Source organism: Lissotriton helveticus, chromosome 9, assembly GCF_964261635.1.
Source record: "Lissotriton helveticus chromosome 9, aLisHel1.1, whole genome shotgun sequence".
Taxonomy (NCBI): Eukaryota; Metazoa; Chordata; class Amphibia; order Caudata; family Salamandridae; genus Lissotriton; species Lissotriton helveticus.
The window spans coordinates 1,126,977,738-1,127,005,186 of record NC_136070.1 but is presented as its reverse complement, the minus strand read 5'-3'; the positions used below and the strand labels follow the sequence as shown (position 1 = coordinate 1,127,005,186).

Below are 27,449 nucleotides of genomic sequence, written 5' to 3'. Positions count from 1 at the left end.
AGATTGCACTGTGTACCGTGTGATATGGTTACAGCACTAAAGAGGTGGGTAATCAAAGCCCAATGGTCTGCAGAGGAGAAGACTGCAGTAGCTATGCCGTTTTAGAACCTCAACAACACATGGCTACTTCATTGTTCTTAACAATGTCTGCATTCTGAAATGCCTGGAGAAAAGATCGCCATACCTGATCGGAGCTGACCACAATGCCCCATGAGCAAAAGCCACCAGAAGAGAGAGACAATCTGAGACATTGAAAGACAAGTCCATCAGCCCTTGAGAGGTTAGAGAATGTGACAAGCATGTAATTGTAAAGTATGTGACCTTAAAATAAGAGTATCCGCTCTAACTGTTGTACTAAAGTCCAGACAATTTTATTCCCAGAAGGCATCCAAACAAACAGGATTGTCTGGCTTCAAAGTCTAGGACTCTGAAATTTCAGGGTCAAAGTTTTCAGAGCCTTGTATAACAATCATTCTTATGGCTGCAAAACCTTTAATGGGATATACGTGACAACAATTCCTCCAAATTACCAGCACAGAGATTGGGCGCCGTGAACTACATATCTAAGGAAGAATCTCTGATTATGACTGGGATGGAAATTGTATGTGATGATTGCAGGGTACTATCTGAAGAGGTGGGAGATTAAACTTCTGTCTCCTCCCCATAGTTGGAAAACTAGTTTACTTTTGCAGGTTTACAATAAAGAGCAACAGAGTGATTTCATGCATAACTGAAGACAGAAGAAAATAGCACACTGAATTTCCTCCTCTTTTTCTCTGGGGCTTTAACTGCGAGAAGACAAATACAGAAGGGTAACTGTTCCTTTACTGGGTCTCATTCACAATCCTCTATTTCAAGGTTAAAATTTGGCTACTAGCAACAGACTATGCTTCAATGGCAACTAAGTACAACATTTATTGAAAGGCTTTAGAGGTACTACGGGAAGCGGCAGAACATGAGGTGACACTTGAAGTGGTGCTACCACTCAAAATGTCTTGCTGGTTTCTCCCCTGGGAAGGATTGCAGTACTTTTCATGAAAATCGCCAAGCATCACTTCAAACAGATGGGTACTAGATACAATAACACAGAACTGTATAAAAATTCACACAAAGTCTGCAAATATACCCACCAGACACAAGTTAACATGGAAATACCACTCTGTTAGACGAGGTAGAGATATTGCTAGGAAAAGCAGTATGTTCTGTTGAGTATATTCTCTTTACATCCTCATACCCAAAATGGATGTAGCACAGAGTGAAATATTGATCTTAAGATAATGCAGTGGATGAATTGTTTTAGACCACTATAATCTGATGGATATCTCTAACCTCAGATTCTTCACCTGTGGACTATTTTCCAGGGCAAGACTCTGGGTCCTAAATGTTTTCATAGTATTGGTCCTGCACACCTCTACTTGGCACTCTGTGGCTCGGTGTTGACTCTGTTCCACCCTGGAAGTGATGAAAGAGAGCTGCAGGTACGTGCCAACCCTGTGCGCTGACGTCCATTTCTTTCATTCCTCATCTTTGAATGCTGATCTGGAACTCTTCTTTTTTTCATCAGTTGACTAATTCTTTCCAAATCTTTCCCGTTGTACAACGGAATGATATCCCCACAAACGATTACAGTGTAAAACCATGCTGTGGGTGACGACCTTACACAAGGTGTGCCTCTACTGTTAGGGCTCTGAACTTAATGCCAGGTCTTGCAAAGAATGTGATCTCATGCACCTGAATAGAATCCGGGACTGTGATGAAAAGCTGTATGTCACCAAACACAGGAAAAAGTCACAGACCTCTCATATGTCCTGCTCCAAGTAGACAACGCTGAATCATACCTGCTCCCATGCTTGCTTCAACAACAGGCGTTATTCAAATTCGGGTTGTCCAGTAAGTCGAATCTAAGAAGAAGCATTAATAGTCTAAGCAAGACTTAACCCATCCCGCCACTCTGTACAAAGAGAAGTTGGGAAGGCGTCAAGGTGCCAATTGAACTTGCTCCTGATTGCAGATCTGATAACTCAGCTGATCCCATTACTCTCCGAATTTCCCGGTTCACTGGTGATGCCGCAGCAAGTTGAGCATTTTGGAAGACCATTCTGTGTCTCTTGTGTGCCTTCTGGCCTCAATAATCCACACTGGCTCTGATGCCGACTTCCATTCTGGCTCCAAGATCTACAATGGTCCCATCTCAGTTTGACACTGGTTATGATTTGCCAGCAACAGTGGTTAATCCTCTGCTGATTCCGGTCTTCGACCCTGAGCTGAATTTATGTTGACTCAGAATGAGGTCGCACCTTGACTCCACCCCAGTGCACCCAGCCCCTGTATGCTCTGATTATGACAGAACTCTTCCTCTTACACAATCTTCATCTGAGGCTTCATCATCTTTTTTGCTCTGATTCTGTGCAACATGACAATGATGATTGTGATGATGGAGATGATTTTTCCTTACATTATGATGATGCTTTTAGCATGGAATTGCAGGAACCAGTGAGCTTGATGCGTTCCCTGACTCTGGGTTGGTTTCACCCATTAAGCTCTGGCAGAGGAGATTGCATTGTTTGACATGGTGATTAGAAGTGTGTGGAGGTCCTCGACCTGCAGCTGCCCTCATTTGAGGTCGTATTAAATGCCCTTACTGAAGTTTTGCTCCCCTGACCAGCCTCATGTGAGCCCTTCCATGTAATAAAAATCTGAATTGACTCTCTTATACGCACTTCGGAGTAGCCTTGTTCTTGCCCATGGATGAACAGTCGGGTTTCCTGGCATCATAAACAAGTGCCAGGCTACCTGGACTTTCCTATTGAGCACCCAGCTTATAAGAGTTTTGTCTAAGCTTTCACCAGTAAGGTCAACCCTAATGTGTTCCCCCGACACCTCTGGATAAGGATTTGAAAAGGATTGAGACATTCAAGAAGTGGAGGTTTTCTTCCCCCAGCTTGGCATTGAGGTCAGTCAATGCGGCCTACCTATTAGGCGTTATACGCATACCTTCTGGGACATTAGCAGCGAGATCTTTCCGGCGGTCCAGGCAAAGTTGAGGATGTAGCAAAATGTCATTAGAGCTGGCCGGGATATTACTGACTGCTTGTGGCTTGCAGTGGGCATTTGTGTGATGCTCTGCAGATACACATCACTGCTGTCCACTTGCTTTTCTGGTGACATCAGATACCTCTAATGGATACACCTTTTGATTGGGCCTGCCACGTTGGTGAAAGTTTATGCCCTCAGATGCTTTAAAGAAACCAGCGACACTATGCTTTCCTTGGGTTTTTAAACCGCTGCAGTTTCCTCAGTATGTTCAACCTTTTCGAGGCTACTGCAGGGGGCTAGCTTATAGGCCCGCTAGGCCAAACCATCATGACAGCAGTCACCCCCCTTGTTTTGTGGCCGTGGATCAAGTAAAATTCGGACAGGTCACCAGGGATACTGTTCCATTTAGTTCCCCGCCCCCATTTAGCATTAGCTTCCAAGCTGCTTTATTTTGCCCTTAACAGCTCACATAAATCCTGTAAGATGCACAATCAGATATCACATCCGACAGATGGTTCCTCCTGATCGTCCAGTAGAGTTATGCCCTTCCATTAATTTCTGACCCTCCTCATCTTTCCCATCAGGACAGCTTTTAGAGGTGCAGCTATCCCTCTTACTTCTAGAGGTGCAGGCTGTATTGGCCAAAGGGTCCATCGAGAGGGTGCCAGCCTTGGAAGTGGAAACGGATTGTTACTCCTGCTATTTCCTCGTGCAAAAAGATGATGGCCTTCATCATATTTAGATATTAACCATCTGAATGCCTTGCTGTAGAAGGACAAAGTCAAAATGCTCACACCGGCTCAGGTTCTATTTGCTCTGGGTCCATGCGACTAGGTAATTGCCTTGAACTTGCAGCATGCATTATTTCATTTGCCCTTCCTGCAGTCCCATTGATGTTACTTGCGGTTCAAAGAAGTCCGTGAGCATTTCAGTTTGCCATGCTCCCCTTCAGCCTTAACAGCGCCCCTTGGGTGTTCATGAAAGTGAGGATTGGAGATGGCTACCCATCTTGGAGTCTGGGGATTACCAGTTTTGCCTTACCTCTTTGACTGGGTATTGAAGGCGGGCTCACCGCAGTCAGCCTTAGACCACCTCCAGATGACTGCAACCCTTTTGACATCTTTGGGGTTCTTCATCGACAAGCCAAGTAATTCCTGACTCTTTCTCAGAGGCTTCCTTTTATTGGAGCTCTTTGACGAAACTGCAGATCCCTGGCCTTTCCTCCCTTGTTTTGCATCACGGCGAGAGCAACTCTAAGGCTTCTTGGCTTGCTGCCAATATTTTTATACACCAGAGTGTATGAGCTGAGGTGGTGATGCCTGCCTGATCACAAATGGCGGTTGCATTCTGAGGTGGCACAGGACATCTTTTGACTGTAGGGACTGCCCTGACCTTGGATCTTTATGCCACTTTCTCAAACATGCAGGGTAAAAACCTGTGCACATTGGTGTTTCCAAGAAGGCTGTGCATGGGAGTGCCTGTAGGTGTAGCGGTCTCTGTCCATGGGTGTCTGTAGCTCTTTCTGCATGGGTGTGTTTGGTTCTGGTAGCCTATTTGTGTGAATGAGTCTTTAAACTTGGTAATTTGTGTGTGCATAGACCATGTAGATGTGATGCTCTGATTTCTCATATGCTTATCTACCAGGGCTCATGTATGAATGTGTTATCTAAGTCGTACATTGTGTCTTTACTACTGTATACAAAAATGAAAAGTATTCTCTTGATAATTGCTTGTTAATGCCTATTTCAAAGATGCCTCTTTATGTTACAGTTCTCCCCATTTGTTTGGCCTGATGCTGCTCCTGTTTTGACTCTGCACGGGGGCACTGCTAACCAGGCCCCAGTGCATGTGCTCTGACTCCCAAAACATGTCGAAGTTGGCTATAATCCTAATTTACCTATTTAAGTTAAATTCCTCTAGTGGACTCAGCACATATGGTGCCACCACTAAAGTGACTGCTAAAAATGTCTCTAGGCCTGCCCCTGCAGACTGTGTGTAGTTTGCCAATTCACCCTGGCAAAATAAATTTGTTGCCAAATCTAATACTTATTATCTCTAAAGCAGGCCCTAAATGCCCATAGGACAGGGTGAATGATCTTTAAAAAAGCAGGCAGGACATTTATATTTTGTTAGATATTCCCTGGCTTTGAAAAGTCTCAAGTCTTCTTTCACCTGGCAAGGATGGTTCTCACATAGGGATGAAGTGGGTTACATTATAACACTTTATTGTGCCACAGCTTGGTTTGGGAGTAGACAGAAAATTGATTCAAGGACTCATTTTAATTGTAATTTCCAATCCAACTTTAGTAACTTAGCGCTATTTTTAAAATGACACTTTAAAAAAGTTGTCACTTTTCTATATGAATCAACTGTGCCTTTCTGCCAGTTTTCATAGTCACCCAGGAGCGGAGTGGTTCCTTGATTAGGAGTGAAGTAGCTCCCGAAGCTTAGATAAAGGGAGGGGGGCTAACCTTACCCTGACCATCTGGGCTGTGCCAAGGAACACAATTAACATCAAATGAGGCCTACCCTGCCATTGGCAGATGTGGCTCACAGTTAGGCTCTACTTCCTGTGGGAGAGGAGTTGCCCCCTTAACCAGTTTTGAGTGACCACAGGGGAGGCTTTGCTCATTTCCCTGGCCGCATCTTTAGGGTGGGCACATGAGCTCTGCACACAGGAGGAAAAGTTCTGCCACTGTGGTTTTAGGTAGAGAAGTGTACTAGGGGAGAGTTTCTATTAAAACACACGGGAACTGCTACAAAAGTGAGTAGGGTCACACATGGGGACTTTTACCCCATTGGTTAGAGAGTGGCCAAGAGTTTCCCGTGCCACTCACAGGCTGGCACTGGACATAAATGTGCCATCCCCAGTACCCTTTTCAGAACACTATGGGACCTGTGGAAGACAGAAGAAGGCCTGTACCTACTGTTGTAACCTGTGAGGAGACCCGTAAGGGCTGGACGTGTTCTCACATATACCTTCACAGAGAACCTTCCAGAACTTCACAGTATCCCAGAATGCCCTGCAGGTCCCATTTACTTTCAGTTCTTTTTGAAGGCGTAACACGCCAGACCTGTAGGATTCCTGACATGAATATCTCTCTCCACCGGGGAGGAGGGCGGGCGCTTATGACTATAACAGAGATACCCCTACTACAGAACTGGAGTTACAGGACAGAAACTACTCCCTCTGTAGTAGGGGATCTCTGTGTATAGTCATAATCTAGTGAATAGTCCCGCCCATGTGCATGGACCCCGGAGCAATCAAAAATAATCTCTTAAAGTGTCGAAAAAATGCAGAACTGCACAGACACTTAAGAGAGAATTTAAAGACAGATAATGCAGCCTATAAAAGGCTACACTGTCCAGTACTTCAACTAGAAATTCCACCACAAAATCCACAAAACAGCAAAGCCTGTACAGATTTCCCTTGCTTTAACAGCAAACACCCTCTGGAACGATAGAGAGGAGGACCTGGACAGACAAGCCCCATAGGCTGCCATTATGTGGCTCAGAACAGGATACTGTGCCTTTAAGAGAACCTTCCAGAACTTCACAGTATCCCAGAATGCCCTGCAGGTCCCATTTACTTTCAGTTCTTTTTTCCGGCTCCTGCTAGCAGGACCCTGGAGCATTAGCTCTTCTTTTTTGAGCTTTTTCTATATTATTTTGTGATAAATTTGGATTTTTACAGCTTCACTCGACGTCTTTGGCCTTGATCTACATTCTGCTGTGTTTTTTTGGCAGAATTTCTGCAGTATTCTTGTCTTATACTACTTCTAGTCCGACAAGTGCTTTGTCTGCAGCTGTATTAAAGACCAAAGCTGGAGCTCACAGGTTTGTATTCTGTGTTTGCCTGTGTCTTTTGACACCTGTCTTCTCTGTGACTTCTTTTCTGGGAAGCTTTGGCTCCCAGGTTTAGAAGAGAGGAGTTTGAAGGCATCTTCAGCCTCTGGGTAAGGAGAGGGTGGGTCCTCTACCGAGTCCCATGCTGTAACCTCTGGGGTTCTCCCCAGTAAGGGCACGTCTGAGCTATGACACGGTTCCGGTCGGCTTCGAGGACGTGGAGTGCCTCGACGTCATGAAGTGCCTCGACGTCATGGAGATGCTTTGACGTCGATGGAGTGCCTCGACGTCGATGGAGTGCCTCGACGTCGATGGAGTGCCTCGACGTCGATGGAGTGCCTCGACGTCGATGGAGTGCCTCGACGTCGATGGAGTGCCTCGACGTCGATGGAGTGCCTCGACGTCGATGGAGTGCCTCGACGTCGATGGAGTGCCTCGACGTCGATGGAGTGCCTCGACGTCGATGGAGCAGTGATGCTCGACGTCGATGGAGCAGTGATGCTCAACGTCGATGGAGCAGTGATGCTCGACGTCGATGGAGCAGTGATGCTCGACGTCGATGGAGCAGTGATGCTCGACGTCATGGAGCAGTGATGCTCGACGTCATGGGGCAGTGATGCTCGACGTCATGGAGCGGTGATGCTCGACGTCATGGAGCGGTGATGCTCGACGTCATGGAGCGGTGATGCTCGACGTCATGGAGCGGTGATGCTCGACGTCATGGGGCGGTGATGCTCGACGTCATGGAGCGGTGAGGCTCGACGTCATGGAGCGGTGAGGCTCGACGTCATGGTGCGGTGAGGCTCGACGTCATGGAGCGGTGAGGCTCGACGTCATGGAGCAGTGATGCTCCTTTTGGGGCGTTGGTCGCTTGGACTCCGCTATCTTCCGTTGGGTCCAGACGTCACCGTTATGGAGAGGTCGACGTCATGGGCCGGCGCTTGACGCCTGGGTCTTGTTCCAGGCCTCCCCCGTGGTGAGCCTCTCTTCGTAGGAAGGGACTTTGTGTTCCCGGCACCGTCCACTCACGACGCCGAGCAGTTGATCAGCGTCGAGGAACCCTTCTGATGGGGAGTCTCTGGATACTCACCTCGTGTAAGCGAGGGACGTTGGTCCTTTTGCTTAGTTTTGAGTATTCGCATACCTAGTCATCGGCTAGGTCGCCTCCTGCTCTGCCACCACTGGTGAGACCACCGGGGATGTTTCTGACTTCTCTAGGTTCTATCTACTACCTACCACCCCGGGGGCCTTTGGCCCCTCAGTCTGCGAACCCCCGTGCCTTGAGGCCAGGGATGTGTCTTCCGTGAGTACGGGGAGTCTCTCTCCGACTCTTAACTGGTTGGCGGTCCTTAACTTTCGTCCACTACCACCTGCCAGGAGGTTCTGGCTTCGAACGTACTCCTGACTTGGTCGCAGGGGTGGCGGCATGTGGACATCATGCTGTGGCCCGCTGTTGCTGGGCCGTTGTGCTACGATCCCTGTGTGGGGGTGTTTTCTTCACAAATTAATGGTTCCCCTGCCGAGAGACAGGAGGGAAGCCTTACAAGAGATAGTCTGAAGGGACTGATGGTTTCAGATCTGAGCATCGGTGTCGGAGCGGAGTTTTCTCTCCTGCCGACCCCCAGGTATGGTGGGTTTGTCCTACGTTGCCGTACTTGTATTCGTCAGGCGTCTCTGCAGCCTGCGGCCCCGCAGTGTGCTTCTACTCTCCTGTTCTTTGGGCAACCCTTGGGCTGCCATGAGGGTAGTGAGTGGCCCGCAAGAAGTCTGCATCGGAGACTTTTGGAAGGCTGTAGGTTTGGGGCGTGGAAAACGGCTTGAGGCCTTCTGCCCTTTACAGCGGCGTTTATCCTCCCAGGATTTGTCTGTGGTCCCGGGCCGCCATTGACTACTTAACAAATATATTGTGCGCATACGCGGGGAGCTTGATACTCCTCGGCGAACGAAGGCCGGCCGGGTCTAAGTCAGTCTTCGGTTCATTAGCCCTCTGCCAGCAATTCCTCCGGTCAGCTCGCGTTTTCAGCTGCGCGAGATCCAGGCGGGGGCCGATGTCCTGTTAAGGAAAATGTACCTCTGTCTCAGAGGGGAAGAGGTCTGTACTCCCGGTTCTTTCTGGTTCGCAAGCAGGACAAGAAAGAGTTCAGGCCCATTCTGGATTTGCGACAAGCAAACAGATGGATTCGCAGAGAGAGAGAGGAATTTCGCTTGCTGTTGTTGCATCAGGTTTATCCTCAGCTGCAACAGGGAGATTGGCTCTGTGCCATAGGTCTACAGGATGCGTACTTACATGTGCCCATTGCACACAAACACAGGACGTTCCTGCGATTCCAAGTCGGCGCCAATTCTGATCAGTACACAGTACTGCCAGTCGGGCTGAAATCTGCGCCCAGAACATTCTCAAAGTGCATGGCAGTGGTAGCTGCACACCTGGGGAAAAATGAGGTGTTTCTCTACCCGTACTTGGACGATTGGTTGATCAAGGCCTCCTTCTCGGAAGCTCAAACACACTTCCAGAAGACGTGCGTTCTCTTGAACATGCTGGGGTTGCACATCAACAGGTCCAAGTCTGTCCCGATTCCGGTCCAGTGCAAACAGTGCTTGGGAGCCTCCATCAATCCGCTGTCAGCAAGCGTGGCTCCTTCAGAGGAGAGATGATTATCACTCCTTCGGAAGGTTCAGGCTCTTATGACTGCTCCATCTACAACAGTGAGGACGGTGTCTTCTCTACTGGGGTCGATGGGCTCTTGTATCCTCCTCACGCCACACGCACGGCTGCACATGTGACCTTTGCAGGGGTGCTTGGAGGATCTGTGGGATCAGAGGAAAGGATCTTGGGACAACAAGATACGACTGTCTCTGCGTGCTCTTCAGTCTTTGAAGTGGTGGTGTTCAGCGGAGACTCTCCTCAAGGGGGTTCCCTTCCACAAGGACATTCCCACTCAGACTATCGTGACGGATGCGTCTCTCCAGGGCTGGGGAGCACACTCCGGAGACTTACAGATTCAAGGAACGTGGTCCCTGATGGAGTCCACGTATCACATCAATTTCCTGGTACTCAGAGCTGTCCACTTGGCACTGAAGGTCTTTCACCCGTCCTTCCAGACCAACTCTTTGCTTGTACAGACGGACAATACGACCACGATGTATTACCTCTACAGGCAGGGGGGTTCGAGATCGCGCACCCTGTCGCAGGAGGCGCAGGCGATCTGGCACTGGCTTCTGGCCCGAGGACTGGCGATAACGGCCACCCATCTGCCAGGTGTGCAGAATGTTCAGGGAGATACACTGAACAGACTGATTCAGAAAAACCACGAATGGGTCATAAACGACGAAGTACTAGGAGAAGTCTTCGCAGGGTGGGGAACTCCAGACGTAGATCTGTTCGCCACCGCAGGAAACAGCAAATGCCGAGACTTCGCCTCCAGGTACTACCAGCCGGGGACGCTGGGGAATGCGTTATGGATCAACTGGTCGGACAGCTTTCTGTACGCTTTTCCACCCATTCCCCTGATTCCGACGGTTCTCATCAAGCTGTCCCAGTCCAGGGCGCGGATGATACCGATTGCCCCGGAAAGGCCCAGGCAGTGGTGGTTCACGGACCTGCTTCACCGGTCTCTCCTTCCTCACATGAAGTTGCCGTGCAGGCCAGACCTTCTCACGAAGTTCGGGGGGCTGATGTTGCACCCCAACCTCTCGTCTTTGAGTTTGGCGGCATGGCTCCTGAGATAGTGCAATATGGCCGTCTTAATCTCCCAGAGGATTGCATGGACATACTGAAGGAGGCTAAGCGCCCTTCCACTCGGACTTCTTATGCTTACAAGTGGAAGAGGTTTTGTATCTGGTGCAAGTCCAAGAACTACGACCCCACGAGATGTTAGGAAGATGTCATCCTTCCATACCTTCTGCATCTGGCGCAGTCTGGCCTTAATGTCCATTCCATTAAGGTCCATCTGGCTGCATTGACTGCCTACAGGAAATGCCCTTCACAGACTTCCTTCTTCCAGATCCCTGTGATCAAAGACTTTTTGGAAGGCTTGAAGAAAGTGTTTCCTCCTTAAAGGCTTCCTTCGCCTTCATGGGAACTGAATGTGGTGCTGTCCAGGTTAATGAAGGAGCCTTTTGAACCTATTCATAAGGCTTCGTTGCAGCACCTGTCCTGGAAGGCGGCGTTCCTCGTGGCCATTACATCGGCCCGCAGGGTGAGTGAAATTCAGGCATTGTGTTGCCAAGAACCTTATGCTGCTAAGGTTGTTATGCGTACTCTCCCTAAGTTTCTTCCCGAGGTTATTTCTGATTTTCATTTCAACCAGACTATAACCTTGCCTACGTTTTTTCAGAATCCTTCATCTCCAGCGGAAAGGTCTTTACATTCCCTGGATGTTCGGAGGGTGTTGAAATTTTATCTGGATACAACCAAGGATATTCGTAGGTCGGACCGATTGTTTGTCAATTATGGATCAGTCAGGACAGGTCTTGCTACCTCTTTTCAGTTCAAAGAATTTTATTGAAAGAAATACACGGTAAAGGTACACAAAAAAAACAAAAAAAATGAACAGGTATTGTAGTGAAAAGAAGAAGGAGGGTAGAAGGGAAGGGGAAAATACGATGATGGAATAATAAAAGAATATAGGAGCAATACAATGGTAAATAATGAATTCATGGTATAAAAACAAATCATGGAAAATCAGGAATACAAAATACAAGAAATATGCAATATAATAAAATGCAAGTATAACAATGCAATGAATTGAATTAACTAACAAAAAGAAATGTGAAGGGTATCAGGGGGGTTTAGGGACTTCCTGCTGAGCAGGACTAGGACGGAAGGAACGGGCAGTACAATTATCTAAATATGAGGTGATAGGAAGCCATAACTCAGCACGTTTAGTAGCCATTTGTGGAGGAAAAACAAAAGCGGTATCGAGTCTATGGTTATGACACACATTATACCACCAGGCCTTAAACGTAATATTTGACGTAGATTTCCAATTGACCGTGATTTGTTGAAAGGCAACCGCTAACAATAAATCAACAATTCGAACATTAAGATCAATATGTTCCCAACATGGAGAAAGGCTTCCTAGAAAAATGAGCATGTGAAAATGGAATAGTAGTTGAAAAAATAACATTGAGTTGAGCCCATACTTGTAACCAAAAGGCATGAACATTCTTGCAAAGGAATAGCATGTGAAACAAAGTGGCATCCGGGGAGGCACACGACCAACAAGTATCTGGTGTGGTGGGAAAACGTTTATGAAGGGAGGAGGGAGTGTGAAGTAAACGGTTATAAATGAAAAAAAGGGATTGCGTTAGGGAGGCAGCTCTGGAGGATTTGCGGATTTTCGACCAGATCTTATCCCAAGTGGAAATAGGCCAGGATAAGGAAAGGTCAGTCTCCCACTGCTCCTCTACTTTGCTTTTAAGTCTAGGGAGAGGGCGTGAATGAAGATGTCTGTATAGGTGTGCAGCTTTTGGAAAAGTAAGTAGGGTAGAGTGGAGGTGAGTGAGAGGATCAGGAATGGGTGCAAGAGGACGCGAATGGGGAAGTCTATTATACGTGTCCAGGACGGATGCTTTAAGTAGGAGATATTGGGGAAGAGAAGAGAGAGGTAATTGAAAGGTGAGACGAAGAGTGTGAAAAGGTAGAAAGACGGAGTTGGAGAACAATTGTGAGATCCAAAGCAACCCTTTAGTTCTCCAAGATTTCCAAAGTACGGGCCTACCTCGAATTAAAAGATATTTGTTATGCCAAATAGTAGAGGAGAGGAAATCAGCAATGCAAACGGGGGGCGGAGGGTTGGAGGATAGGAGGAGTTTAAGAGTAGTCTTATGTATAGGAGTGAGAAGTGAGGCAGGCTTGCGTGAAAAGGAGATACATTCGGCAAAAGAGAAAGGGGAGAGAAAAAGGCGCTCTAACTTGGTCCATAAGGGACATGGAGAATCAGGGTTTTGTAACCAGAAAGAGGATTGACGTAACAGAAAGGCCTTGTGATAAGCAGAAAAATCTGGAAAATTAACTCCACCCTCAGAAATGGGACGAATAAGCCGAGCCAAAGACATTCTGGGTTTACTCTTACTCCAAAGAAAGGAAGAGAGAATTGAATTGATTTTTTTCATGAATTTAGTTGGAATCGCAACGGGAATGTTAGATAGGGTATACAGAATAACAGGGGAAAGCATCATTTTGATCGTATCTAGGCGACCCCACCAGGACAAGTAGAGAGGGTGCCACCTAGCAGTAAGATCAGACAATTTCTGGATGCATTTGGTTAAACAAAGGGAGACCGTATCAGGGATCGAGGGAGTAATATGCAAACCTAAATATTTAATATTGGAAGGACTCCAAGTAAAATTTGAGGCATGAAAATCATTCTTAAAAGTGAACTTTGTCAAAGGTAGAATTTCGCACTTATCATTGTTAAGCTTATAGCCGGAGACTGAGGAGTAGTGTTGAACTTCCGACAAAAAAGCGGGAATAGAGACAGCAGGGTTAGAGAGGAATAGTAAAATGTCATCTGCATAAGCAGCCAATTTAATGGAAAGGTCATTATAATGAAAGCCATGAATATGAGGGTTTTGACGGAGTTTAGACAAAAAAGGTTCTAGAGCGAGGTTGAATAGGAAGGGCGAAAGAGGACAACCTTGACGGACACCTCGACCAAGATCAAAGTAAGGAGAGACTTGGCCGTTTGCGAAAACAGCAGCACGTGGGTGAGAGTATAACCGCGAAATTAGAGAAATAAATTTAGGGCCAAAACCAAACCAGTGCAGGGTGTGGAAGAGGTAAGGCCATTCCACCCTGTCGAATGCCTTTTCAGCATCCAAGGCAATGGCTGCGAGAGGAGATTGGAGATGGGAGGATTTTGCCAGGATGTTGAATAAGAGTCTAGTATTGTCTGTAATATAACGACCTTTAACAAAACCTGATTGTTCATCTCCGAGCAGATCAGGGAGCAGATGATCCAATCTAAGTGCTAATAATTTGGCAAAAATTTTGTAATCTATGTTGACCAGGGAAATAGGTCTATAATTTTTACAATATTGGACATCCTTCCCTGGTTTGGGAATTAAACAAATATGGGCATCGGAAAAAGTACCGAAAGAGTTACCCAAGTCAACAAAAGAATGGATAAGGGAGTGAAGTTTTGGAATAAGAAGCTTGGAAAAATTAAGATAAAATTCGACAGTGAACCCGTCAGGACCCGGTGCTTTGTTCAGTTTTAAACGGTTGAGGGCAGCAAGTAGCTCTTGTTGCGAAGCATCAGATTCTAAGGAAGAGAGATCAAGAGGAAAAGAAGGAGGGACTTGAATGGTAGAGAAAAAGTGAGTAAGAGTCTGAGGGGAGGAAGGTGTATCTGAGGTGTAGAGGGACTCATAGAAATGTGAAAAAGTAGCAAGAATGTCAGCATCTTTATGATGTAAATGGGCATCATCATCATATATCGATTCAATGTTTATTTTATTTTGTTTGACCTTTAAGTAATTAGCAAGAATCTTCCCGGCTTTGTTTCGACCACCATAAAATTTGGCACTAGACTTAAGCAAATATAAACAAGCATCCTCAGTAGATTTTTCATTAAATTTAAGTTTGGCAGCAACTAGAGATGTCAGACTATCCGAGGAGATTGAGGTGAAATAGGCGTGTTCCAGTCTCTTAATATCCTGAAGGAGGGTTTTGGTGAATTGACGGGCGGATCTACGTTTTTTAGCAACAAAGTTAATAATGAAATCACGTGCAGCTGCTTTAAACGCATCCCAAAGGGTATGTTTCGAAACAGGTGGGACATCATTAAACAGGAAGAATTCATCAAAAAAGACAGAAAAAGAAGAAGAAAAATTGGGATCCAGAAGGAGAGCATTATTAAAACGCCATCTCTTAGGACCCTCAGTTTGGGGTAAAACTTCAAGACTAATCAAGACAGGGGCATGATCCGAAAGTAAAATTGGACCAATTTCCGCCGCCTGCAAAGTTTGAGAGAGTGCATGCGAAACAAAAATATAATCAAGCCGTGACTGAGAACGATGGTGGGGGGAGTAAAAAGTAAACTCTTGCAAAGTTGGGTTACATAAACGCCAAGAGTCAACGAGCTTATGTTGCGTAATAGCTTGGGTGAACAATTTGTGGGGTCTTGTGGGAATATAAGTAGCATCAGATTTCCTATCCAAAAAAGGGTCAAAAGGGTGATTGCAGTCACCCGCAAGAATGAAATTATCATCCATAAATTGAGTGATACGGGGAGAGAGGTCAGCCCAAAAAAGGGGGTCACCTGTCGTGGGACCATAGACATTAAGGAGAGAGATTGGAACACCTCTAATTGATAGTCTGACATGCGTCCATCTGCCATGGGTATCAGATTCTTGAGAGAGAACCAATAAAGGGAGTGATTTGCGGCAAAGAATGGCAACACCATTACGTTTTCCATCGCCCTGTGAAAAAAAGACATCACCCACCCAACCTCTTTTGAGCTTATCAGATTCTGTGTCCGATAGGTGGGTCTCTTGAAGAAATGCAATATCTGTATTCAACTTAGCTAGGTGAGATAAAATACGTTGTCGCTTAACAGGTGAATTAATACCCTTAACATTCCATGAAACCAAATTTAAAGACATAGTATACAAATAAAAGCATAAAGTAACTGAGCAATGCATCCCAGAAATAACAAGGAGAAGGAAAAGAAGGAATTAGAAACAGAAGAGTAAGCGATCAGAAGGATAAATAGAAAGATAGAAGTGAGATGAGGCAGGAGAAAGAAACGTACAAGAAGAATGAAAACAAAGATAGGAGAAAGGTCCAAGAACGATGAGGGAAAAGTGAGAAGAAAGTAAGAGGTACTGATGGACGGAGAAGGAAGTAAAAGTAAAAAAGGAAGTAGAGTAGGAAAGGATTGAATAGAACCTGAAAAGAAGAGAACGTCATCATAAAGGAGAATAGGAAGTATGTTGATAAAGGAAAGTGAAGTGGGACAGGAAACAAAAAAGGTACAAAAAGCATGGGGAAAACATACCTACTAAGGGAGAGTACGAGAAGAAGATGAGGGGGGAAGGAGCCAGGTAGGGAAGGCAGCACAACTGAGGGCAACCGGGCAAGGAACCAGGGAGAAGTCATCACGGATCAATGGGTTCCTGTGGAAACAAATACGAGGAAAAGCTGAGAGGGTAATACAAAACAAAACAAAAAGCAGTGGCAAAAAATGAAGATGAGGAAACAAACACAGTTGAAAACGTCATCATACGGAGAACAAAAAACAAGCAAGTAAACATGGAACTCCAAAAAGGGGGAAACCAGAACAACAGAACGTATGAATAGTACGTGAAGCAGCTAACAGAACCAAATAATCAGCCTAAGGCAAGAGGCGAACAACAACACAGCAATGAAAGAACATAAGTCTCCAAACAAGCGTGCAGTGTGAGGAATCAGCCAGGAGAAGAAGAGGAGGGACCGGAGGTATCCATAGTAGAGGTACGATGGGCGTTGATGAAACTTTGCAATCTCACGGGATCCTCATAGGTGGTGGTTTTGTTATTATAGGTGACCTTGAACAGACACGGGTGATACAAGCCATACCGGGCACCCATGGCGCGCAGGACCTCTCTCATGCTGAGGAAAGCTTTCCTACGGTTAGCAGTGGCTTTGGCATAGTCCTGAGCGAAGAATATTGGAGAATCAAGCCAAGTCAGTTTGGGAAGAGCTTTAGCCGCTGCCAGAACTTTCAAAAGGTCGGTGTACTCCAGGAAGTAGAGGATGACACCCCTTGGCCTTTGAGACATGGAGAGGGAGGTGAGTAAGCGGCCAAACGATGCGCACGTTGGATATTGAGAGATGTATCCTGCGGTAGATGGAGCAACTTAGGGAGAAATGATTGAAAAAAGGCAATCGGGTCAGACCCTTCAAGATTTTCCGCAAGGCCGTAGATACGGAGATTATTACGCCTGCCTCTGTTTTCTAACTCCTCCACCTGCTTTTGAAGGGCTCCTACTTGTGAGGATAGATGTGTAACTTTGGTCTGTGATTCCTGGAAAGATGCAACAGAATGTTCCACCGACGAGACTCTTGTTTCGATTTGGGACCAATTGTCCGTGAGAACTTGGAGCTTGGCATTTGTTTCCTCCATGAAGGGGCGAAGAGTTCCAATTTCCTCGAGAAAAGGGCGAAATGAGCGTATTTCCTCCAAAAGCAGCTCCATGGATACAGGAGATGATGATTTGGGCGGGGAAAGTGGATTCTTTTTTACCCGCTTGGCAGTCGTTTTCCCCGATAGTGTAGGAGAAGGCGTATCCATGAGTTCCTCCGAACCTGAAGGTGAAAGAGTGTCTTCTAATTGGGAAAGAGCAGAGAAGACTTTAGAGTTCTTAATGAAAGCCACCTTTGTAGATGCTTTGGAAGAGGAGCGAGACATGAGTTGTTGTTTTCCCATAAGAAGGAGCAGAAAAACGGAGAAGAAATGAGAACTGGCAGTAGCAAGGAGTAGTGCTGGAAACAGTCCCAATGACAAGGAAGTAGTCACGAAGGGCAGGAAGCAAGAAGGCGAAAACGTGCAGCCACGTATATCCAAGAAATCATCCACAACCTGCGCAAAAAGTCATAAAATTCCAAAGCGTAAAGTCAGGGTAGCAAGACCTATAGGACAGATCACCAAATCCTCGCAAGGCTGAGGAGCAAATACAAAGGAAGCTTCTGCTTCATCTAGGCAAATCCCAAAGCAGTAGATGAACCTGAGAGGATGGTACGCAATCTACCATCTCTACATGCAGTGGAACGTCAAAATAGAAATAAAAGCCGTTCCAAGAGGCATCCAGAAGAATTTGGGATGAGAAAAGCCAACAAGTGATGTAGAAGGGGAGCGTAGGAGTTATTGCAACATTTGGTCAGAAAAAACTTCAGAGGGCAGAAAATGGCGGCCGGGCTACATGAGGGAGAAAATTGTTACCCCAGGTGCGTGGCGCTGTGAGAGAAAGCAACATGTCCAGGGCCTGAGGGGTTGCAAAGGCGGCGCTGATACAAAGCAGCTTACAGGAAAGCTGGGCGGGGAACCTCAGTCGTCTCCACAATCAAGCCGCTCCGTGACTGGATGCGCGAAATGGCGACTGCGCACACCGGAGCTTCCGTGAACGGGAAGCGGCGATTATCTCCGTCTCCCTCGCTGTGAGGACGTCGTCAAGGGCGCCACTGCGTTGCAGAGAGGTTCCGACGGCAGTGGAGGTCGTTAGGACAGGAACATCACGGGAGAGAAGGTGAGACTCCCGGTACCTCGGCGGAGCCTCACTCAGGCGCCGCCATCACCCACGGCGCCAAGCCACAGGTCTTGCTACCTCTAAGCAGTCCATCTCTAGGTGGATTGTGTCCTGCATACAATTGTGTTACCAAAAAGCTAATAAGACCTTTGGGGGTAAACCTAAGGTACATTCCACCAGGGGCAAAGCTGCCACGACAGCTCTGCTCCGTAATGTTCCAATTGCAGAAATCTGCAAGGCGGCCACTTGGAAGTCGGTCCATACCTTTGCTAAGCATTACTGCCTGGACACTGATGCCAGAGCAGACGCGCAGGTTGGGCAGGCTTCGCTGCGAAGTCTGTTCGCACAATAGTGGTGTTATTCCTCTTTTCTCCACCGCCGCTTTGGTGTGGGGATGGGCTTGCCATTCTATTCACTAGATTATGACTATACACAGAGATCCCCTACTACAGAGGGAGTAGTTTCTGTCCTGTAACTCCAGTTCTGTAGTAGGGGTATCTCTGTTATAGTCATAAGCGTCCGCCCTCCTCCCCGGTGGAGAGAGATATTCATGTCAGGAATCCTACAGGTCTGGCGTGTTACGCCTTCAAAAAGAACTGAAAGTAAATGGGACCTGCAGGGCATTCTGGGATACCTCCGGGTACTACCAGCAGGGGACGCTGGGGTATGCGTTATGGATTAACTGGTCGAACAGCTTTCTGTACGCTTTTCCGCCCATTCCCCTGATTCCGGCGGTACTCATCAAACTGTCCCAGTCCAGGGCGCGGATGATCCTGATTGCCCTGGAATGGCCCAGGCAGTGGTGGTTCACGGACCTGCTTCACCGGTCTCTCCTTCCTCACATACGGCTGCCGTGCAGGCCGGATCTTCTCACGAAGTTCGGGGGGGCAGATGTTGCACCCCAACCTCTCGTCTTTGACGGCATGGCTCCTGAGTAGTGCGTTATGTCCATTTGAATCTACCAGAAGTTTGTATGGACATACTGAAGGAGGCTAGGCGACCTTCCACTAGGACTTCTCATGCTTACAAGTGGAAGAGGTTTTTGCATCTGGTGCGAGTTCAAGGACTATGACCTACGGACGTAGAAGGAAGATGTCATCCTTCCGTATCTTCTACACCTGGCGCAATCTGGCCTTAATGTCCGTTGCATTGAGGTTCATCTTGCTGCGCTGACGGCCTACAGGACATGGCCTTCACAGACTTCCTTCTTTCAGGTCCCTGTGATCAAAGTGTTTTTTGGAAGGCTCGAAGACAGTGTTCCCTGCTATCCGGCTTCCTTCGCCTTCATGGGAATTGAACGTGGTGCTGCCCTGATGGATGAAGGGGCTTTTTGAACCTATTCATAAGGCTTCATTGCAGCACCTGTCCTGGAAGGCGGCGTTCCTCGTGGCCATTACATCGGCCCGCAGGGTGAGGGAAATTCAGGCGTTGTGTGGCCAGGAACCTTATACTGTATTTCATGCTGCTAAGGTTGTTCTGCGTACTCACCCTAAAAGTTCTTCCGAAGGTTATATCTGACTTCCATGTTAACCAGACTATAACTTTGCCTCCGAGTTTTCAGGATCCTTCATCTCCAGCGGAACGGTCTCTGCGTTCCCTGGATGTTAGGAGGGTGTTGAAATTTTATCTGAATAAAACCAAGGATATACGTAGGTCATCAGTCAGGACCGGTCTTGCTACCTTTAAACAGTCCATCTCGAGGTGGATTGTGTCCTGTATACAATTGTGTTACCAAAAGGCTGATAAGACCTTAGGGGGTAAACCTAAGGCTCATTCCACCAGGGGCAAAGCTGCCACGACTGCTTTGCTCCGTAGTGTTCCGCTTGCAGATATCTGCAGGGCAGCCACTTGGAAGTCGGTCCATACCTTTGTTAAGCATTACTGTCTGGACACTGTTGCCAGGGCAGATGCTCGGGTTGGGCAGGCTTCGCTGCGAAATCTGTTCGCACAGTAGTGGTTATTTCTCTTTTCTCCACCGCCGCTTTGGTGTGGGGATGGGCTTGCCATTCTATTCACTAGATTATGACTATACACAGAGATCCCCTACTACAGAAGGAGTAGTTTCTGTCCTGTAACTCCAGTTCTGTAGTAGGGGTATCTCTGTGTAGTCATAAGCGCCCGCCCTCCTCCCCGGTGGAGAGAGATATTCATGTAAGAAATACTACAGGTCTGGCGTGTTACGCCTTCAAAAAGAACTGAAGGTGGAAGGGACCTGCAGTGCATTCTGGGATACTGTGAGGCTTCTGGAAAGTTCTCTTAAAGGCACAGTATCCTGTTTTGAGCCACATAATGGCAGCCTATGGGGCTTGTCTGTCCACTTCTTCCTCTCTATCATTCCAGAGGGTTTTGCTGTTGCAGGCAAGGTTTTCTCTGTAAGAAAACCCTGGACAGGCTGTGCTGTTTGTGGACTTTTGGTGGAATTTCTAGTCGAAGTACTGGACAGTGTAGCCTGTGGATATAGGCTGCATTATCTGTCTTTAAATTCTCTCTTAAGTGTCTGTGCAGTTCTGCATGTTTGGACAACTTAAGAGATTATTTTTGATTGCTCCGGGGTCCGCGCACATGGGCGGGACTATTCACTAGATTATGACTATAACAGAGATACCCCTACTACAGAACTGGAGTTACAGGACAGAAACTACTCCTACCTACTGTTGTAACCTGTGAGGAGACCCGTAAGGGCTGGACGTGTTCTCACATATACCCATGACAAAGTGGAATTAAAGAGTCAGTTGGCTGACCTGTTAAGCAGTGACACAAAGCTGCTAGAAGACCACTTTTCTGAAGAGCCCAGCTGATCTGTACAACTGAACCTGACCTGGGTGCTGTTGGTGGCTTCAGTTGAAGGGAGTCCTGGCTCCCAAGTGCTGTTCCTGAGGGCCTGGAACCCTGTGCTAATGTTATAGTGTACTTCTCCTGCCTAAACTGCAAAAGCTTGGACTTGAACATTTTTTGCAAACTTTTGTTCAGAAGGAACTTATGGGAGATTGAAACTGCTGGTGAGCTTAAGTCATCCACTACAAATCACCTTTTGGATCCAACTTGCTGGTTTGTCCCGCAGAAGAATCTCTGACTTTTTAAAATGTTTCCAAGTCTGAACATAGAGTACTTCAGTAAGAGTGACGCCAAGCCAAAAACCATCAACATAGAGACCTTCTTGGGCACGGACGCCAGAATCCGCCGGCTCAGAACTTAACTGTCTTCATAGACCACCGCACAGTGACCCTGCTCTACAGCAAACCCTCGTCTTCAAACCCCAACTCTGATCCAGCTTGACCTGCCACCGACTTCTCGACGACCACCATTTCTCCAGAAAATGTCCGAAGGTGACTTTGACCAATACCTGCGTGGGCAATGCTTCTGACCTACAATACATTGCAATCAGCTTCAAACCTTTTCTTGTCAGGTCTAGCACGATCAGTTGCCCGTGATTGGCACTTTGTGGTTTTTGGTGCCAACATGTTATTCAAAGTTTAAAATTCATATCTCAAGTTCCTTTTAGTGGATTTGTGTTGTCATTTTGTTAATTAAAATAATCTCTAGTTAAATAAATTGGAATGGGGTTTTTGTGTTTTTGAATTTTAACAATTTTCTTTAGTTAAGCCTGTCTGCTGTGTGCTGTAGCTACCAGGGGTTGAGCTCAGGTTTAAATGACCACAATAGTGTAATTATTACGTGTGGTGATCTACCATCCTCCCAACTAATGCTACACTTCTCATATTAGTCTTGTTGTTTGCAGGTAGTAAAACATGTGAGTGCATCCAAAAAAGTCCAAATCATTGTTACAGGCAAGCAACTTCTCCATCTGTACCAGTCGTTTTTGGCTTGTATTTTAAAGAGAGATTGTTTAGACACCTTGACCCTAATTTCAAGTTTTATATAACACTCTTGTCCTTTGTGTACAAAAGTTAAAAAGACATTAGAAAAGATAGAGGTTCAAGGATCAGAGTTCATGACTCATGATACTGCACAGGTATGACCCTCAAATAGGTGCATTCTTTCTGTTTTGTGAATGTTCTCCAATATCTCTTTGTTAGTGTGTTATAGTCAACCTTCCTGATATTGTGTATATAATTCTAACTTTCAGGTGATGAAAAGCGTGCTGAAGAGTCTCAAGAAACGCAAATGGAAACTGAGAGTAAACAGTAGCTGCTCAGAAAAAAACATCGCTTCCTTGAGTTACTAAAGTCTTTTGTTTGTTTAGTAACCAAAATTTGGTGTGTCATTTAAGTGACCCTGGTGCCAACAAAACTGTTGTGGGAAGATTTGTTTTGTGTTTTTATTCATTTGTGGTCACACGGACACAAAGACTAATCTTTGAAAGTAAGATAACTTTAAAGTATATTTTCCAGAGCAAGTATCTTAGATGTACATTTATGTAAATGTAAAATTAGAAATAGGTTTTTGTTTATTAAAATGTTTATTAAAATGTTTTGTGCTTTCTCAAATTTAGATTTCCTATTTCAATTTAGTAGTGTTGGGAATCTTGCCACAAAGCAATGGAGAGCTAAACCATTATAGGAAGAACATTGAGGAGGGGAAAGGAAGAGTGAGTGGGGAGTGGGCACTGGAGGAAATTGTACAACTGAGCACTGCTGAGAGAAGGCTGGATATGATTTCATCTTTGGTGCAAGGTATAAAACGGGGGCCTCAGTTGTCTGCCTGCTATATATCTGGTCGTAAAGATGCTATGAACTTGAAGAAGTAGTCACCAGAGCTCTTCGACCACTTAAGTTATGATGAACTCACAATATATTGGTTAATGCGTGATGAGCATGAAGATTGCTATTCAGTGGAGTCTGGAAGGTTTCTGCGATGCCAGCCACCAGTTCAATGGATCCTTCCATCGAACTGAGATGGCCTCTCTTGTCATTTCGAACTTCTCCTCTGGAAGGAAAGGTTTAACTTTTCAGAAGGCTGCAGGCAGTCTTGGTTTGTGTGCAATGTTGTGAAGCCTATGTTGGTATTTATTTACACACCTATTAACTTAGGAATGTTGATAACTCATGCTAAAAAATGCTAACCAGGTTCATCACGTTGAGACATTCCAGCCCTGGTGTTACTTGCTGGCATTTGCGGTCAGAACATACTGCCTTAGTTCAGCTTGAGATTTTCCTTGAACATTCAGCCTTGGTTGATAGCAAGACCGTTATTCGGGGGATGATATCTAGGCCTAACGAGACCTTCAGGTACAGCTGCATGTTATATGCATGTAGGCAGGTTCTAACGTTCTTGCATTTTAGTAGGTCTCCCAAGGCATCAATGTAAAAGTTAAATATTCATGAAGTGGTAGAGATTTGTGCAACAGCGTGTGTATGCAGGAAATGGATGGGCTCCGCTGTGCTCCCAGCCTTTTTGGTGGGCAAGAGGGCTAGAAGGATTTGATGGTCGACTATTAAAGACGGAAGCCGCGGATGAGGGAGGATGCGAGGAGAACTCGAGGTTGAATGGAAGTTTCATTTACCCCTCTTTCCTGATCGGCTTATGGGGCATTGTCTCCAACTTTCAGCCCACGAATCAGTAATACTGTTAGGGCTCTATAAACTGTAAATTAATCGCATACCACATAGGTATTAAATTATCCGTTTCACCTGTATATACACATAACACACATTGATGGCAACATTAGTGAGTGATAGAGGGATCTGACCCCGTCCTGACGAAGAGGCGGGTAGCCTCGAAACATGTTGACACCATCAGGAGAACTAGCTCATTCACAAGCTGTGTTTTTCTCCGCCACACCAATTTTTAACAATACCAGCCTATGAGTAATAAATAATTTTTTGTTTTCAAAAGGCCAGGTATTCTTTTAACCCCACTTTTCCTATCACTTTTTGACCCTACTTACACTCACAACAATACACCTCGCATAGCACTTACAATATCTGAGTGCTCCAGCGTAGTCGTTAGTCGTAGCACGCCCCGTCCCTCAGCGGGGCGGGAAGACCCCGATGATGAAGCATGACACCAAGGGACCATTTGGTGTGTGAGGGGTATTTTAACAAATACTGTGTATGCCTGTCATATCTTGGCTCACAGAAAAACCTGTTAGAGGTGGATCTTGTTGTTTGAATATACCATTGACTGGAGGAGGGTGCATCCACCCCAGTGCTTTTTAAGCACTACCTCTTCACTCCCATTTTGATTTTTGCTTCGACTATTAAAGACTACAGAGAGGTCAGTAATATTATTTATCTATTTGAAGTGAATTTTATTGATTTTAAAGCACATAAAGTCCCACAACATTTCCACAGGCCAAAATAAGGACTGAAACTACCTTTTGCACATGGTCACTATGTACAGAATCATACATTTTATTACAGTCCAACAAATGCCAACCATTGCCCCCACAGCTCATGTTTTGTGGGGCATCCCAAGCTAGATATACCGCTCTCTCCTGTATGACACACACCATCACCTGCCTCCAGGGTGCCACCAGAGGATGGGAGACCGACCACCACCACCTAGCAATGTCTTTCTTCGCCAACACTACCACGATCCCTACCAGAGTGATCCCCAATGGTGTTGCTCACCCAATCAGGGACTCCCAACAGAATGATCTCTGAGGAGGTATCAATCGGTCTGCCAATCACCCTGGACAATATGTCAAGTATCGTGCCCAGTCATCACAGGACATTCCCACACCATATGATAAAATAAGCAGGCATCTCCAAACAGCACCACAACGCCGGCGGCTCTAGCACTCCCGCATGCTAAAGCCTCACCAGCGTCTTATAGTTCATGTGCAAGTAGTTGAATTGGATGAGCCGGAGTATCGCAGGTGTGACCTGAACCCTAGGGGCCATGTGGGCATCCATCCAGTTGGAATCATCCAGGGGCCCCACCCATTTTCACACCAGGCCCTGAGGGCAGGAATCTGCGAAATCCCCTTCTTCACAATGGGTCCCATATGTATGATTTTCCAGTGCTTTTTAACCACTCTTTTAATCACATTGGATTGCGGTGTGTAGGTAGTGACACAAGTAAGGTCATTAGAACCATGTTGGGGAGCGTACAATCCAAAATCAAATCAGCACCAAATACTTCAAATAAACCTGTGGTAGCTCGAAGAAGCTAGTCCCATCTTCCACTATAATAATTCCTGCCTAAGAATGATCAGAAATGTGTACTAACTTAAAGGGTAAGATTTCTGTAAAGTACTAGCAACCCGACAGGAACATGACCCTAAGGCACCTTAGCTTTGAAACCCAGATTGTCTAAAATGGCAGTTCAGATTCCGGCAAATTAGAAAACTGCAGCTGACTCTCAACAGAGTGCTTTGAGAAGAACATGATTGGCTCTGGATGCAAAAGTCACATATGACCTCTTCATGTTATTGGAATTTCTAGAGATTCACATGCTTGTTGACCACTTTTTACCGAGTTGTCTCTGGGGAATGGAGCATTTATTTGCCTGATAAAGGAGATTATTGCTTTCCTTCCATTTTTCTCATATTCAAGATAAAGAAAAATGTAAGAAAGCCAGCACGGGTCTGTGTGGAAACGGCTCCTCCCTGTCTCGAGGCTTTGCGGCTAAAACAGTCACTGAAGGTTTTCGATAGCTGGGGATATACATCACAGCTGATCCCACCTTATTTAACGAGAGTAACTTGGCTCCCCCCTATGCCGCTTTCGGGAAGATGTGTTGCACTGGAGGACCCTACCCCTCACGTTACTGGGCAGGTCCGCCTTATATAAAATGATGACACTCTCCCACTTTGTTTATGCTTTGCAGAATACTCCATACTTGGTACCTACTCACTACTTCCAATCAATTGAGTCAGAGGTGCGCTCCTTACTCTGGAACAATGGTGCCCTTCGTATTGAATAAACTAACGAAGAGCTGGTATGATGGAGGGATAGCGCTACCAGCACTTAAAAGTTACTACTGGGCCTCTCAATTGATGGTACTAACCACTGGGCCCATCGACCCCTAACAGATCCAGCTTATAGAATGGATGGGTACAATATGACCCCATGCGATTATCACAGAGTAATTTACGGAGGAAGAAAAAACATGCCTCAGTACACTCCGACCTCCACTACCATTACACTATGGCACACGACGACTTCCGCCCTGGGGTGGAAAAACAAGACCACACAAGTCACCCCCTTTCTGGAATCTGACAGACTGGGGCTACTAGCAAAACACCCAGGGTTCGATAAATGAGACCTGATAGGACTCTCAACAGTTGGAGACATGTGGATAGGTGGAAAAGTGAAACCTTTTGATGACCTGAAACGGGAATATGAACTGAATGCGAGGGAAACTTTTAGGTATCCTCAGGCCAGGAATGCACTACAAAGGGCGATACCCAGAGGCTCTGATCTACCCGTCTCCTCACCCTTGGAAGATAGACTGCTCGACCATTACCTTCCCGACAGGGAGATCTCCCTGACATACAGGAAGATTCATAACAACTCCCCAGAGGCAATGGTAAAAATACGAGCAAAATGGGCAGAAAATGTGGGAGACATTAGTGATGAGGACTGGCAGGAGGCACTAGCGTCACTCCAAGAGGTAGCAATGCGATTTCGATTTAAGTTTATCCAACTCAAACTCCTGCTTACAGCATACTATACAAGTTCAGCGTTGGTCAGAATGGGTGTCGTGCTCCCCGACATGTCCCAGGGGCTGTGTGCAAACAGGCACATACATGGACCAGTGGTGGAAATGCCCGCATCGCCAGACGTATTGGGGAAAGGTAACCTCAGCGTTATTTTTAAGATGTCAGAAAACAATGGAGGTCTCTCCCCGATGGTGCCTCCTTTCCATATGGGATGCTACAGATCTCTCAAGGGCTGAGAGAATATGGGTCTCCCTGGGGTGCGTGATTGCCAAACGTAATATAGCCAGATCCTGGAAGGGAACCAGCAGGATCAAACTCGAAGACTGGGAGATGAATATGGACTGGTGCATGCAGGCAGAGCGGGCGATTTACGAGGGAAGAGGGTGCCCACAAAAATGGGCCAGAATCTGGGGGGCCTGCAATGAAAGCCGTGGAATGCTATGCACACAGTTCAGGGACACTTCTCAACAGGCAGGGGACAACCTAGATGACTGAATATATATAAGACGGAGAATGTCATCAGATTTGTTGTACTGGAAATGGTCTCATGTAGCGTATTAATGGATATTGTATTACTGCACTTGGCTTGAAGAAAATGGTGTTGCACTGCAGCACTTTGTTTTTGACATTTCCTGTATGTTTAATAAAAAGAAAGCCAGCCCAATCATATTTTTTGACCCCGTCTGATCTTGCCAGTAGTGGTGCCCAGACCTATCATTGTCAGTCCAACCTTCTTAGAGTCTGTCATAGAGACAGAGAATGCAGT

At 46.2% G+C, this 27,449-nt stretch overlaps 1 protein-coding gene across 2 annotated transcripts in view; it reads left to right on the top strand.

The window, feature by feature from the left end:
• THOC7 (THO complex subunit 7) overlaps positions 1 to 22,562 on the top strand; it is an 85,730-nt gene extending 63,168 nt beyond the window's left edge. For both annotated transcript variants that reach the window (XM_078662360.1, XM_078662361.1), the window contains exon 8: positions 22,202 to 22,562. In XM_078662360.1, coding sequence (XP_078518486.1) covers positions 22,202 to 22,263 — 62 coding nt within the window. In that variant the 3' untranslated portion in view covers positions 22,264 to 22,562. The remainder of the gene's footprint in view (positions 1 to 22,201) is intronic.
• The last annotated feature ends 4,887 nt before the right edge of the window (positions 22,563 to 27,449 follow it).